At 45.2% G+C, this 15,586-nt stretch overlaps 1 protein-coding gene across 1 annotated transcript in view; it reads right to left on the reverse strand.

The window, feature by feature from the left end:
* Window positions 1-15,586, reverse strand: part of DPP6 (dipeptidyl peptidase like 6) — a 646,419-nt gene that overhangs the window by 318,303 nt on the left and 312,530 nt on the right. Inside the window, 1 exon segment of the mRNA XM_032840213.1 lies at window positions 4,594-4,708. Within this exon segment, the coding sequence (XP_032696104.1) occupies window positions 4,594-4,708 (115 nt within the window).

Raw genomic sequence — 15,586 nt, forward strand, 5'->3', positions numbered from 1 at the left:
GACATGCTTCCCTATGCAGTGCAGAGGACTGAAGGACCGCTCTCTGTGTGGTATTGCATGGGCACAAGGAAGAAAGGCTTCCAGAGCTGGTGTGGAACTTATTCAGCGGAAACATTTACCACCGAGCCTCGCTGCTGGACTGTTGGGGAGAAAGGAGCTCAGGGTGGGTGCCCTTTTATTTCCCTTTCAAGGAACAACTGCAGGAGCCCTAGGACTCTGGGTGACATGAACACTCGTGTGCCTTGGGAGGGCGGCAGCCACCGCAAACTACTTAAAACACTGTTGCTTTCTAAGTCCCCAGTCCAGTGCTGGACAGCCACAGAATCCACTGTTCAATGATCATTTTCTTGTATAAAACAGCGTTCTGTTTAAGGCAAAGCAAAGGTAGGAACATGTACTCCATGAATCCCAAGGAAGACCTGATTCCCTCCACATTAAAAGTATGTGGGTGCTGAACTCTCCAGCTAAGGTGAATCACCATCAGCAAATCACAAGATAGAACAAGTACTTGTCTTTACTAACCCTCCCCTACTCAGATTTCAATGGTTGAATCCATTCCCCACCCCACCCCCAATCCGTCAGATGCGTCATATTGAATCCTGAGTCCCCCTGCTCCAGGTTTTTTATAACGTTCCCTCTATCGTGTAAACTAACAGCTCAAGTGAGATGAAGTTCATGTACTATGAAGTTCCACTTTTTAACATGTACAATTCAGTAGTTCTTGGTGTATTGACCGAGCTGTGAATCTATCACCACTCTCACATTCCAGAATATTTTCATCACTCCCCAAAGAAATCTTATTCTGATGCACCCATGTAGGCTTGTCCACCGGATCAAATGTACCATCAGGTGGGGATGTTGGTAACCAGGGAGGCTGTACGTTGTGTGGGGACAGACGCCATATAGGAACTCTCTGTGACTTCCTCTCAATTTTTCTGTGAATCTAAAGTTTCTCTAAAAATATAATGTCATTAAAAAAAAAAAGAGGGGCGCCTGGGTGGCTCAGTGGGTTAAACCCTCTGCCTTTAGCTCAGGTCACAATCTCAGGGTCCCGGGATCGAGCCCTGCATCGGGCTCTCTGCTTGGCAGGGAGCCTGCTTTCCCCTCCCTCTGTCTGCCTACTTGTGATCTCTCTCTCTGTCAAATAAATAAAAAATTAAAAAAATAAAGAAATCTCATACTTACGAGCAGTTACTTCTTACCATCCCCATCTCCAGCCCCTAGCACCCACGAATGTACCTCTCTCTATCTCTATGGATTTGCCCATTCTGGAATCATATGGGATGTGGCCTTCTGGGTCTAACTTCTTTCACATAGCATAATGTCTTCAAGTTTCATCCATGTTGTAGTATACATCAGAGACACATTCTTTCGTCTAGCTGAGTAATATTCCCCCGTGTGGATATACCACCTGTATGCATCTGTTCACTAGGTGAAGGACACTGGGCTCTTTCTACCTTTTTGGCTCTTAGGAATAATGGTGCTATGGACATCCGTATGCAAGTTTCCGTACGAATATATGTCTTCAGTTTTTTCAGGTATATACACGGGAGTGGAATCACTCAGTCATATACTAATTCTACGTTTAGTTTTGAGGAACTACTGAACAGTTTTCCACAGAGTCTACACAACTTTATATTCCTACTAATAATGTCTGAAGTTTCCCATTTTTCCACATCCTTACCAATACTTGTTCTTTTCCTTTTTTTGTGTTTGTGTTTGTTTTTTTTGCCATCCTAGTGAGTATGAAGTAGGAGACTGTGAGTTTGATTTGCATTGCCTCGATGATTAATGATGTCGAACATTTTTTTTTATGCTTATTGGCCATTTATATTTCTTTGGATAAATGTTTTCGAAATCCTCTGGTTGTTTTTAGTTGAATTATTTCTCTCTTTGTTTTGAGTTATAGTACTTCTTTATACAATCTGGACATTAGACCTTTACTGAACATATATCTTGCAAATATTTTCTCACATTATGTGGCTTGTCTTTTCTCTTGTCTTTGCTCTTGATAGTGCCCACTGATGCACAAAGATTGTTAAGTTTGATAAAGTCCAATTGATCTATTTTTTCTTTGGTTGCTTATGCTTCTGGCGTCATATCTAAGAAACTGTCGCCTAACCCAAGGTCATAAATATATGCCCTAAGTTTTCTTCAAGAATTTTATACTTTCAGCTCTTTTATTGGCTTGTTGATCCACATAGAGTTGATTTTTGTACATGGTGTGAGGTAGGGCTCCAACTTTTCTCTTTTGCATGTGGATATTCAGTTGGGCAAGCACTATTTGTTGAAAAGACAATTCCTCCCCCATCCAAAGATCTTGGCACCTTTGTCAAAAATCAATTGGCCATAGATGCATGGGTTTATTTCTGCGTTCCATTCCATTAAACTATATGTCTATACTCATGCTGGTATCATCATTACTGTAACCTTAGAGTAAGTTTTTTTTTTAAAGATTTTATTTATTTATTTGATAGACAGAGATCACAAGTATGCAGAGAGGCAGACAGAGAGAGAGAAGGGGAAGCAGGCTCCCTGCTGAGCAGAGAGTCCGATGCGGGGCTCGATCCCAGGACCCTGGGATCATGACCTGAGCCGAAGGCAGAGGCTTAACCCACTGAGCCACCCAGGCGCCCCCTTAGAGTAAGTTTTAAAATCAGGAAATGTAAGTACTTTAACTGTTCTTTTTCAAGGTTGTTCTAGCTATTCTGAGTCCCTTGTATTTTCATATGACTTTGGGAATCAGCTTGTCTATTTCTCCAATAAGGCAACTGGGATTTTTACAAAGATTGGATTGAATCTATAAATGTATTTGGGAAGTATTGCTATGATACCAGTATTAGACCTTCTAATCCATAAATACAGAGTATCCTTTCATTTATGTAGGTCTTCTTTAATTTCTTTCAATTATGTTTTTTTGATTTTTCAGTGCACAAGCTTGTACACCTTCTGTTAAATTATTCCTAAGTACTTTATTCTTTTCAAAACTGTTATAGGTAGAATCAATTTCTTAATTAAATTTTTAGATTGTTCATTGCTAATGGATGGGAATATAAATGACTTCTGTATACTGATGTTATATTATCCAGCCTTGCTGCATGCGTGTGTGTGTGTGTGTTCCTTAAGATTTTCTATATACAAGTTCATGTCATCTATGAGTAGAGATTGTTTAGTTCTTTCTTATCTGTCTTTTTTCCGCCTCGTATTGCCTTGGCTAGAATCTCTAATAGAATGTTAAATAGAAATGGGGAGATTAAGCGTGCTGATCTGTTCCTGATCTTAGGGAAATGCTTTCAATCTTTCACCAATAAGTGTGATATTAGCTATGGGTTTTTTTTTCATACATGCTCTTTATTAGGTTGCGGAAGTTTCTACTAGCTTGTTGAGTGTTTTGTTATGAAAAGATTTTGGACTTCGCAAATGTCAGCTCTGTGGGTTCCTTCCATCCCTTTATTCTATTAATATGTATGTATTTTATATTGATTCTCATGCATTAAATCAAATTTTCTTTCCTGGGATAAATCGCATTTGGTTAAGGTGTATAATCCTTTTTATCTGTTTCTGGATTCGGTTTGCTGGAATTTTGTTGAGGTTTTTACATCTATATTCATAAGGGATATCGGTTCTAGTTTGCATAGATACCTCTACCTAGTCTTGGCTTCAAGGTATGGATTTCTCTTTTTGTCATTGAGGTTTTAGATCTTTTAAATGTACATCATCATTTACTTGTACTTCTTGTAAAAATATAAAATTTATGTATGGATGTTTGTATGTTTGTATTTATTTTACTAATTGATACATTTCAATGTATCTAATTCTTTTTCCATCTTAAGGCCTTATACCTGTGCAGTCCATTTACTGAGGGTTACAACTGTGTTTTTTTGTTCAAACAATTAGGAATCTAATGTGACAGTGAGAATGTGGCCACCATGGTCTCCTGTAACTGCCAGTGGTTATCTTATAGGAAAATTCTTCCTTCGTTCCTTAACCTCATACCCCATCACAACCCGCTTCCCATCTCACCTTCTTCTGAACTTCCTCACGACAGGCCTCTCTCTCCTCCAAGCTCCCATGGTACTTATTTTCGAAACATTCAATGACATAGGTGTGTATACATTTTTGCTGTAGGTTTTTGCTGAAGGTGTTTGTGTGTTTTTTCTTCCCTGTGAGATCCCTGGCTCTTTCTGACACGTCTGTTATTTCATGAAGTACTTCTGTTCTTAGTTCACACTCAATGTATGTTGTTTCAATAATTTTTAAAATCCATCTTTGATATAGTAGTTATGAATTCCATGAGATCCATATACTTGTTATATTTATAATGCCACTGTCTTTAAGCTCATCAAATATGAATAAGTAATTATGAATTTTAACATGTGCCAAGCATTTCTATGTAGCTGACAAGTATATGAACGAACTCAAAGCATACAAAATGGATTTTTTTCATTGAAACATATTAACCATTTAACAATATGACACAATGAGAATTAGAACCTGGGAAAAATATGTAACAGGTAGTTACTTAGAAAAAAATTGCAAAGCACAGCTCGGCACTTTCTCCCATCCTGTTTTTCCAAGAATAAATGTAAGTACCTGGTGTCAGCAGTATGACCGAGGTGACGATCAAGGAGCAGATGACCAGAATCACGAGGAGAGCAATTGCTATTCCCTTCCAGTTTCTTTGGGGAGGGTTGCTCCCCACCAGCTCCTAGAAACAACAAGAGGAAAGAGAAACCCAGTGAGTGAAGTAAAGAAATGAAATAAACCAAACAAATACATTCTGACTCAAGAGCCACCACACCGAAGAGTGAAGGAGGCACATTCTCATCCTTGAAGCTATGAGTAGCTCCTCTGTCCACCCTTCTGCCCCCTGCTCTCGTCTCTGTACCACAGCAAGACCCCATGTCAAGAACAAATGTCACAGTATGTTATGTTTACAGCTTTGCTAAGAACTGACTCGCTCTCCACTCGGGTCACTGGGTTCCACAACACAGGGCAGCTGTGGCCTTTCTTTTCATGACAGCCAACTTCCCAACCCCACTGAGTCAAACCCAGGTACGATGAACATTGCCGGCTCCAAGTCCTCTCTCATCTTCCTTCTTGCTCACATCTACACTGTTCACTTCTATTTCAGCGTACCAGACTTGACCATTTATGTAGCACGTCCTGTGTGCCAAGTGGAAGTAACCTGGACCCACAGCTCACAATCTTGAGCACCTTCTTCTTTCTGTAGAACCTCAAGAAAGGTTTCAAAATTGCCCAGACCTCTTCACTAGGTGATTTACTTATACCTATTATAGATTTTAGTCCCTCCCAGGAGCTGTGTTTGCATTGTCACAGGGGTTAGGGATGAGGTGAAGAATGTGGAGACATTGCTGAGGTGTGCTAACGGTTGGATAGATCTAGGAAGCTAATCAGGCATATTGGCTGTTGAAAACAACTTTCAACTCTTTTCAAATAAGGGTGCTCATACAATTTACATTCCAAGCTGGGATCCTTTGAGACACAAAGGGGTTAATATTTATAAGTAACAATTAATAAATATAATAGTTTATATTGATAAAAATTATCATTAATTATACAAGAGTAACTAACTCCCCAAGGCCAATAAAGACATATGGTCCAAAACAGATAATCCTATCAAAAAATGGGCAGAAGATATGAACAGACACTTCTCCAAAGAAGATATACAAGTGGCTATCAGACACATGAAAAAATGTTCATCATCACTAGCCATCAGGGAGATTCAAATTAAAACCACATTGAGATACCACCTTACACCAGTTAGAATGGCCAAAATTAGCAAGACAGGAAACAACATGTGTTGGAGGGGATGTGGAGAAAGGGGAATCCTCTTACACTGTTGGTGGGAATGCAAGTTGGTGCAGCCTCTTTAGAGAACAGTGTGGAGATTCCTCAAGAAATTAAAAACAGAACTTCCCTATGACCCTGCCATTGCACTGCTGGGTATTTACCCCAAAGATACAGATGTAGTGAAAAGAAGGGCCATCTGTACCCCAATGTTTATAGCAGCAATGGCCACGGTTGCCAAACTGTGGAAAGAACCAAGATGCCCTTCAGTGGACGAATGGATAAGGAAGATGTGGTCCATATACACTATGGAGTATGATGCCTCCATCAGAAAGGATGAATACCCAACTTTTGTAGCAACATGGATGGGACTGGGAGAGATTATGCTGAGTGAAATAAGTCAAGCAGAGAGAGTCAATTATCATATGGTTTCACTTATTTGTGGAGCATAACAAATAGCATGGAGGACATGGGGAGTTAGGAGAAGGGAGTTGGGGGAAATTGGAAGGGGAGGTGAACAATGAGAGACTATGAACTCTGAAAAACAATCTGAAGGGTTTGAGGAGGTGGGGGGATGGGAGGTTGGTTGAACCAGGTGGTGGGTATTAGAGAGGGCACGGATTGCATGGAGCACTGGGTGTGGTACAAAAACAATGAATACCATTGTGCTGAAAATAAATTTAAAAAATGATAAAAAAAGACATATGGTCCTACTGCAAATGGTCCACTGCTCCTTCCACCCGTAAACAGATCACAAGACATAATTACAACTCATATTAACACCAAGTCAAGATTAAGTAGAATAGAGGTGACCTCAAAAAGTAGATAATGCAAGACCCAAATACAGCTTCACCCAAAACTCAAAAGTTCATTAGAATGCAGCAAATTTCTGCAAACTGAAATAAAGGTACTATTAAATGGAGGATGGCAAATAATTAATAATTGACATGCATATATTCAATACTGGCTACCTAGATTATCAAATTAAGAGAATTCTGAGGTCCACTGCCATCTTAGCAAGAAAGGATTTTATAGTTGTTTAGAAATTTCTATCAATCTTATTTGCTATCCAGAATTTATCTATTAAGAAGTGGCTTTTTAAAGCTTAAAAATTATAAGAAGTTATACTGAGCTGATCTGATTTCTGGATGCATAGAGTTTCCAAGGCAAGAAAATCACTGGCCAATAACAAGGAGAAGTAATCATATTTTGCTGATTCGGCAGCTTTTCCAGGTTTATAAAGAAAATTCAAAAATTCACCAAATTTGTGAATAGCATAAATCTTGAAACAGCGGTATTCATATGAACAGGGTAATACACATAATGTCTCACAGACCCTGGTGGACATTTTTTTTCTTTCTTTTTCTTCCTTCCTTCCTTCTTTGCTTCCTTCCACACTCCCTCCCTTCCTCTCCTCTCCCCTCCTCCTCTTTCTTTCTTCCTTTCTTTGAGAGAGAGAGTACAAGTGCATGAGAGAGGGGAGGGGCAAAGGAGAGGGAGAGAGAGAATCTTAAGCAGCTGCACACCCAGTGTGGAGCCATAGGAGACACGGGACTCGATCTTACAACCCTGAGATCATGACCTAAACTGAAATCAAGGATCAGAGGCTTAAATGACTGAGGCACCCGGTCACTGCTCTAGTGGACATTTCACAAACACTGCTCATATTAAATCCCAGGGTAACAATCAAACTAGAATATTTTGATAATCAAGACCAAATCTTATTCAAGATCCAGAATAATAAAATGAATGGACTGTCTTCATCAGGTCAAACAGTTGATATCTTTTTAATCTTGTTGTTAATAATAAACTAGAACTCTAAAATCTGTTCTAAACACATCTATTAAATACACTGGTCAAAGTGTATGAGTTTATGAGGAAGCCTAAGACTTTCTCTTTGTGTCAATTTCTTGACGGGCTAGTAGTGTAGATGATTTACTTGTAGAAGTGTACTTGAACCCATGTTGCAGTGACTCAGAGTCCTTCTGAGACTCAGTGGGCCCCTCACCAGCCCCAGTACATCCACAATGTGATGTCCATGTCCAGGCTAGATGGTGTCAGAGTGTCCGCCAAGATGACCAGAAGATGGAGATGTTTGCAAAACGTGTCACGTAAAGGAAGAGTTCAGCCTCTAAAGCCGAATACTTAAGAGTCTTCATCCACTTGAACTATCACGTGGAAGACAGAGGAGACTTACTCTGTACAGTTCCAGAGAGTAGAATCGTGTTTCGGTACAACTTTAAAATTCCCAACCATTAGTACCGCCTCATGACAGAATGAGCTGCTTGACCAGGAACTGCACGGGCTGGTGAACACATAACGGGGGTCCTGGAGGTCTTGTCCTTCCAGAAAGGAAGGTGGAAATAAATGCCTTATAATGACCAATAGAGTAAAAATTCTATGAACACACAGAGGATGGAAGAGAGAGATGCAAAGCTGTGAGGCTGTTACTCAAGGGTAGGAAATGGAAAGGAGGCAAGGGCTTCTGGAGAGGGGACCACCACTCTGCTTCCTCCTGTTTGCTGGACTAAGAGAACAGTCTGTGCTGACAACCAGTTCAGTATATATTATTGAGTTGGAGAACGTACGATAGATAACCAGACAGGAAATGACAGTACAGCGCACTCCAGTAAAGTTATTCTGGGTCAAGGACACCCTCCCTCCCTCCCTCCCTCCCTTCTTCCCATCCCGTTTTTCTTGGTGCAGGAGAGAACAGGGAGGGTTGGAGGCAGAGAGAGAGAGATTCCTGAGTGGGCTCAGCGCTCAGCACAGAGCCTGATATGGGCTCCATCTCACGACCCTGAGATCACGCCCGGAGCGGAAACCGAGAGTCAGGTGATTAACCCACTGTGCCCGCCGAGGTGCCGCAACGACAGCATTTCATAAGGACCAATGCACCGTATTGCCCTCCAGGTGGCATTCTCACACATTCCAGAAGTAAGGCAATTTTACCCGCATGAAAGCAGATATTCTTTATTAAATTCCATTTTCATTTGCCAAATTTCACTTTTCACAGCACAGATAATTTCTTTTTTAACTGACACAAACACTATTGTAACGATACTAATAGGAAACAAGTTAGGGAGGAAACAAATCATGTATAATCTTGCTAATCCAAGGAAATAGAACTTTTCATTTTCCCCATTTTCCTTTCTAGTCATGGTCTATATGCACATTTAATTTCTACATGGGTGTAACTGGAGCACAGAGACGTTTCTTGAGTTAGAATGCAGATGAATTTGTGAGTCCTTGAACATCTCATTTGGCGCCCAGATTCAAATGACTTCCTCATCTTAACGTGCAGGAGCTGACTTATGGAAAATGTGAGCACAGCTGACCCTGCTTCCCATGAAGGACAAGACAAGTTAATAAATTCTCCCCTGAAACGTTAAGCTTCAGTTGTGCATTTCTCGGCAGAATTCTATATTTTTGCCTAGAACAGTGAAAATGAGACTGCAAGACACTCCCTGTTCTGTTTGGTACGACAGGCTTATCTCGGAAACCCAGTAAAACGGAAGCGCATGTCTACAACGAGTGGTTCGCTGTACGAGGTGGGTTCAAACCTTTCACCCGTCCATCAATCCGTTCAGCCATCCATCCGTCCACCGGTCCATCCCCGTCCATCCATCCACCCATGCACCCACCGGTCCATCCAACACTCGTCTATCTAGTGGCTCCACGACCAGTCCTGCCCCGAGAACCTTGGGTATAGCAGTGAACAAAACAGACTACATGGCTGTCGATCCAGCAAGCTGAACGGTTTTCACTTTTCCACATTTCCTTCCTTGTATTCTAGGTCAGGGATGGGGCATGAACAATAAATGATAGACCCACTAAGAGAAGAAAAAGGCAGGACAATGGGGTCAAGGAGGAGGCTTGCATCCTGTTTGTACATAAGGAGGCCAGAGAGATTTTCTACTGAAGTGACATTTGAACGGAAACTAGAAGAAGTACAGCCGAGAGGAAGGACGTCAGGCTGCTCTGGACTGAACTGTGTCCCTCCTGAACACAAGTGTAAGCTTGAACCCACAATGTGATGATACGTGGCAGAGCGCTGCTGGGAGGAAATGAGGGTTACATGAGGTCACGAGGGTGGGGCCCCGAGACGGGATTAGTGCCCTTATGAGAAGAAACAGCAGAGAGCTTGCGTCCCGTCTACACACATGCATGGAGGAAAGACCATGTGAGAGGACACAGAAGAAGGCACTGCCAGCAACCTAAGGAGGAAGGGCCCCGGGACACTGCAGCCTGCACCTTGACTGTGGGTTTCCGGTCTCCAGGACTGTGGGAAACAAAGCTGTGGCCCAGACGCACATCTCCCATGTCTGGGACGCTGTGCGTGGTTTCACAGGCAGAGCTCATTTTTCCTCCATCTGGACACAACCATCTCACTTCATAAATGCTTTTCTGGAACACGAATGCACTATTAAATTATGTATGTAATGTCTGTGTCACCACCGGGCCAGGAGTGGCTTGGGTGTGCTGGCGTTCCTGTGCCTGAGACAGAACTGCAGACACCACCGCGCTCCGGGGCTGAGGCCCAGTCCTCCAGGATGGAAGAACGGACACGCAGATGCCTCTGGAAGAAGTGACTTTGTCACTCGCTGGCATGTCTGGCAGAAAAAACACCGTGGATTGACGTGGAAAGCAGAGCAGGGACACACACCCGGCTCCACTGGTGAGGCCATAAACCACAGCCAGTCCCAACAGATGTGATGCAAAGTGACACCCATCGTTGGCACTTGCCTTGTCCCTAGAGACACAGTTGCTGCTCACACTTATTCCTAACTCAGGCAAAGAGAAAACAACCCAACCAAGCGAATGAGAAACAAACTCACCCTTTTCCTAGGCTGTTTGGTTGTTTTAAAAATATAAAAATCACATTTTCAGAATGTTATTATCTTAGGAATCTGTGAACAGAGCTTGATAGTCTGTGTGTCTGTGGTACAACTGAGATGGAAGACGTGGATGGCAATAACAGTGAAAGGCCCGTGGTGTCCCGTGAGTGGGTTAAGTGGGGGTCCCTGTGCGTGTCTGCCAGGCCCTTCCCGTCCGTGCTCAAACCCAACCTGCCTTATCTTGGCCTGAGCATCCCCCTCCCACGAGACAACCCCTGCTGACTTTGTCACACCTTGTGCCATATGATGAGGAGTAGACATTCTCAGGAAACGTCTGAAGTGATTATTCAGAGATTAGAGAAACAGAAGGCTGCAGGAATGGGACAAAAAAGCAAAGAAGGAAAGGAGGACAAAAGGAACCCAGTGCCTGCATGTTAGGACCCAGTGCAAGTGTGTGTGGAAACACATTAAAGTTGATAACATTTGTAGAAACATAAGATATTGCTTCATGATTGATCACTGTTGCTATCAAATAATGCTTCAGTGCGATTTGATAACCACTATGGGAAGAACTCAAAAGCACATCAGATTTCTGATACGTTATAAAGAAAAAAACACAGGGAATTCCATCTCTTTTGGCCACTTCCCAGCTCTCACAAGGGGAAATGGGTATCATCATCTCTGTCTGGTCCCCGCAGTAGGATGACCAAGGCCACAGCCAGGTCACTCCACGGCGAGACACACGTCCCCCAGGCAGCAAATACCCACCCTGAATGTTTCGGGCACACGTCATGGCGTGTTTGTTTTCTGTGAATGTACATATAGTCCCGCACAGCTAACGAGACTGAAGGGGTCTCGCGTCCAGCGGGGGTGAGGGGAGAAGGGGCCTCACCGAGGGGTCTTCCTAACAGAGGAAGACCAGTGTCGGGAAGCTGCGGAAGCCGGAGCAATCGGGTGGCAGCAGGAAAGCGGGGACCGCGGGGACGGCAAAGGTCCAGCCGTGCTGGCCTTGGTGGGGACAGCTGGCAACGGTGCACTTTATTTCCCTGTGCTAAAGGCAGAGGGGTCGACCAGATGGCCCACTCACTACGGAGGAGGGAAGTGAATTCCATTATTTTCCTTACAAGAGTCCATCTTGGAGCCCGTCAATTTCCTCCCCGCCCAGGCGGCTTGCGGAAGTGGATCAAGGCGGGAAGGCGCTCCGCAGCTCCCCGAACTGGAAGAGGCCTTCTCCAGGCGATCACCAGACCCAAGTCCAGCTCATGGGTGGGGCCAGGTTTCCAGAGGACACCCATGAAGCAGCAGCCAGCGTGGCCTCACACGTCCGGCTGGACCTGGAGACACAAGCCAGCGTGCGTGGGGGCAGGGCGGAGGTCACCCCCGATGAAGCCCCCTGTGTTCCGACCGGGGAGGGTCTTCTGTGTCCTGAGACCCTCCCCTCCTCTGGGACTGCCAAACACCTGTGACGCGCCCGCCGGTCGTGCGTCTCCTGGATGCAAGCCGTGCGTTCGCTCGTTGTGACTGTGAGAAACGGAGGGGCCCGTGGTCACCAGACACGAGCCGAGGCCGAGTCCCCGGCAGTGACTCTGCGATGGCAGCAGCACGTGGGCGGGCTAAGGGGCCATTTCGGAGACGCGGGAACCACCACTGTGGTGCGCCTGGGGGGCGGCGCCGGTGAGGACAGCTGGAGTCTCGCCCCTCGAAACCCTGTGCTGATTTCACTAATGAGAGCTTAAGTCTGGCCGGCTGGCCCTCCTGCTGAGGGCCAGCAGTTAATTAAGAGTCGCCGTAATCTTCGTGGAAGGGAGAGGGCAATCCCCAGCACGGCCAGACCCACGCTCAGGCCCGCCCCTTCCCCTTGGCTCCTCTCAGGTCTCCTCCTTGCACCCCGTCCTCTCTGCCCCCGACTCGGGCCCCCGGGGGGCTCTCCGTGGACCATTCTCCGCTCGCCTATTATGGACGGATCTGGGATCCACTCGCCTCTTCTCCCATGAATTTGGAAACTGCTGGAGCTGACTATTTCACACAACAGGACTTTGCGTGACTGCCTGAGGGCAGGGCACTTTGAAACCCACGCGGATCAGCGGGACTCTTCCCCCAGAGCGAGCTCCTGCTCCACCAGCCCTGCCGGGGCTTCCAAACAAAACCCAAGGCAAATTCCTGATGGTCATTATGTGACTCCGAAAACTTCTTCATTATTTTTTATTTCAAACTCCACACCAGAGCTCACATTATTGCAGACTCTTGAGTTTAACCGACGGTGTCTAACAGATTCTTTTTGAAATTGATTCAAAACGGAAGTGATTCTGACCTTTTTAAAGGTATCGCATTGCATAACTCACCCAGAGCAACGTGCTGTGACCTGATCACAGTCAGACGTTTCACAAACCTTCAGGCTCCAGAGAAATCCCTTTCAGTGAGGATGTGGCGACGGAAGTGAGCCGCGGATTTGCAGTCAAGCATATTTGCGTTTTCCAAATTGCGGCCAGTGAGAACAATGCCTTCCGATCTCCTAACAGCCCTCTCTGCAGAGACGCGCTGAACCCCACAGGCAATTTCGAGACCGATTTTTCTAACCTGGACAGCATTTTGGCAAGCTCACCTTCCCGACGTCAAAAATCCCCCTCGGGCGCTCCATAAATATTAAGTAACTTACCAACAAGCCTAAAAGGCAGTAACTGTCAGCAATTTCACGGCAGCAACAAAAATAATTTGAGCTCAGGTTTTCAAAAGGGCTTGCCACCCTGACACCATCTTCCAGCTCAGCGCAAAAGCTGTTGGAAGGGGCACCCAGGTGGCTTGGGTCATGATCCTGGGGTCCCGGGATCGAGCCCAGCATCGGGCTCCCTGCTCCCTGGGAAGCCTGCTTCTCCCTCTCCCACTCCCCCTGTTTGTGTTCCTTCTCTCGCTGTCTCTCTCTGTCAAATAAATAAATAAAATCTTAAAAAAAAAAAAAAAAAGAAGTTGTTTGATTAAACGCCGGGGTAGAATATGTCTCCACGGCTGTCCTCCCCGACCCGTGGGTGCTGGCACCGCATTTCTGCGCCACGAGCCTGGCCCTCCCCTCTGCAGCCACAGGGAAGGCCCGGCCTGGGTCAGAAATCCGCTCCAGGCTTCCCTGTGGGATCAAAGTCTGCCGTTTACTGGAGCTGACAGTCCTGAAACCTGAGGACGGAGAGGGGTGGGGAAGTGCCCATATCCACATGGCCTGTGCGTTCAGGGGGAAATAGAGCAGCTTCACAGAACGGGGAGAAGGAGCTGGAGAGACAGAGGAACCCAGACAAGAGGTAGACAGAAGGCTTCCTCCTGGTTTTCCATTTCTTCCTTTTTTTTTTTTTTAAAGATTTTATTTATCTGACAGAGATCACAAGCAGGCAGAGAGGCAGGCAGAGAGAGAGGGGGAAGCAGGCTCCCCGCTGAGCAGAGAGCCCGACTCAGGACTCGATCCCAGGACCCTGAGATCATGACCCGAGCCGAAGGCAGAGGCTTAACCCACTGAGCCACCCAGGCGCCCCAGACATTCCTGTTTCTTTATGAGATTTTTTATCTCCCGTTTTACTTAAGCTAGTTTGACTGCATCTCTGAAGCTTGGGAATGAAGCAGCTGAACACAGGGCCATGAAGACACTAGGCCAGCAACGCAAACTGCCTAGAACGTTCCATCTTGAAGACAGCACTGGGTGCTCACTAAGGAAGTCACATGCCCCAGTTTTTGTGGCATATTCTGGCCAAACCTACACTCAAAACCCAGGTGATAACTGTAACTACTCACGGGATTATGATTTCACAACAATGAATTTGCTGACTTGACATATCATTTTATTTGAAAAGATCCTTTTTTCCACCAGTAGGTAGCTCTCCTTCCAGCAAAACTCTGAGTGAAACACAGCAGTTACCTCATGAGACCCTCCGTGGTCTACACCCGCCATCACAGACCAGCACTGGCGGGCGGCCCCCTCTGTACCAGGAGGGGGAGAATTCAAGCTGAAGCAAACGCCGGCCAGGACAGTTGGTACAACTGCATTTCTGAGTCTTTAAGAGGATGGGGTCTTCCTGAGGTATTCACTCTCTTAGGTACCAAGTCACTCAAAAAGAAAGTTCTTGCATTTTTAAACCACAGCTGGCCTAGAATGGGATTTATTCAGTAGATCCGTACTTGACAGCTGTTTTTATAATCAAAAAATGGCCTAATACTGATACTCATTTTCATATAGTTCAGTCTAACGGAAGGATTGATAGCAACAGGGAAATTATTAGCCACAGAAATACAACTGATTAGCAATCTGGATTCCATCTGCAGCTTGAACCCCCCCTTTAGCAGGTGACCTAACATGTTCCCAGGTCCTGGCGATTGGGATGCAGACATTTTGGGGAGGTCATTGTCCTTGTTTCGCCTACCTCAGTGTTCTACGCCGTATAACAGAATGCTACACCTCAACAAAAATACCAAACTCACACAAGCACAGCACGAATGAATCTCACAGACAGAATTTTAAGGGACCTGGGCCGGACATAAAGGATCTATGATGAGCACTTTCATTTATACAAAACCGAACAAGGGGCAAGACGACACTCTAAGGACGGGCTTCATACTTGGTCTAAGACAAGCACGAAAGGAATTTCCATAATATCCAGGATATTCCAGAGCTCAAAGCAGAGGGCAGTGGTGATGGGAAAAGGGGGAAAATATGCAGGAGCTTGGAGGCACTGGCGATCACTCTTTCTCCACCCCGAGCTCATGGTTCTAGTTTTTACACATTAATCCAGTTTTTGTCCTGTACTGTGTGGCAGCGGTAAAGGCTGACTGTGGCAGTGAACAGCAACGGTGCAGCATATGCTCTGGCCAGGAGTGGCAAAGGAGAGGGACACCTGCCTGCACTTTCTCCAGTAAGAGAGAGAGGGAGAGAGACGGCAGGCCACTGCAACGCCACGGTGAGA

The sequence above is a fragment of the Lontra canadensis genome, unplaced genomic scaffold, assembly GCF_010015895.1.
Source record: "Lontra canadensis isolate GAN:19392208 unplaced genomic scaffold, GSC_riverotter_1.0 scaffold111, whole genome shotgun sequence".
In the NCBI taxonomy this organism is placed as follows: domain Eukaryota; kingdom Metazoa; phylum Chordata; class Mammalia; order Carnivora; family Mustelidae; genus Lontra; species Lontra canadensis.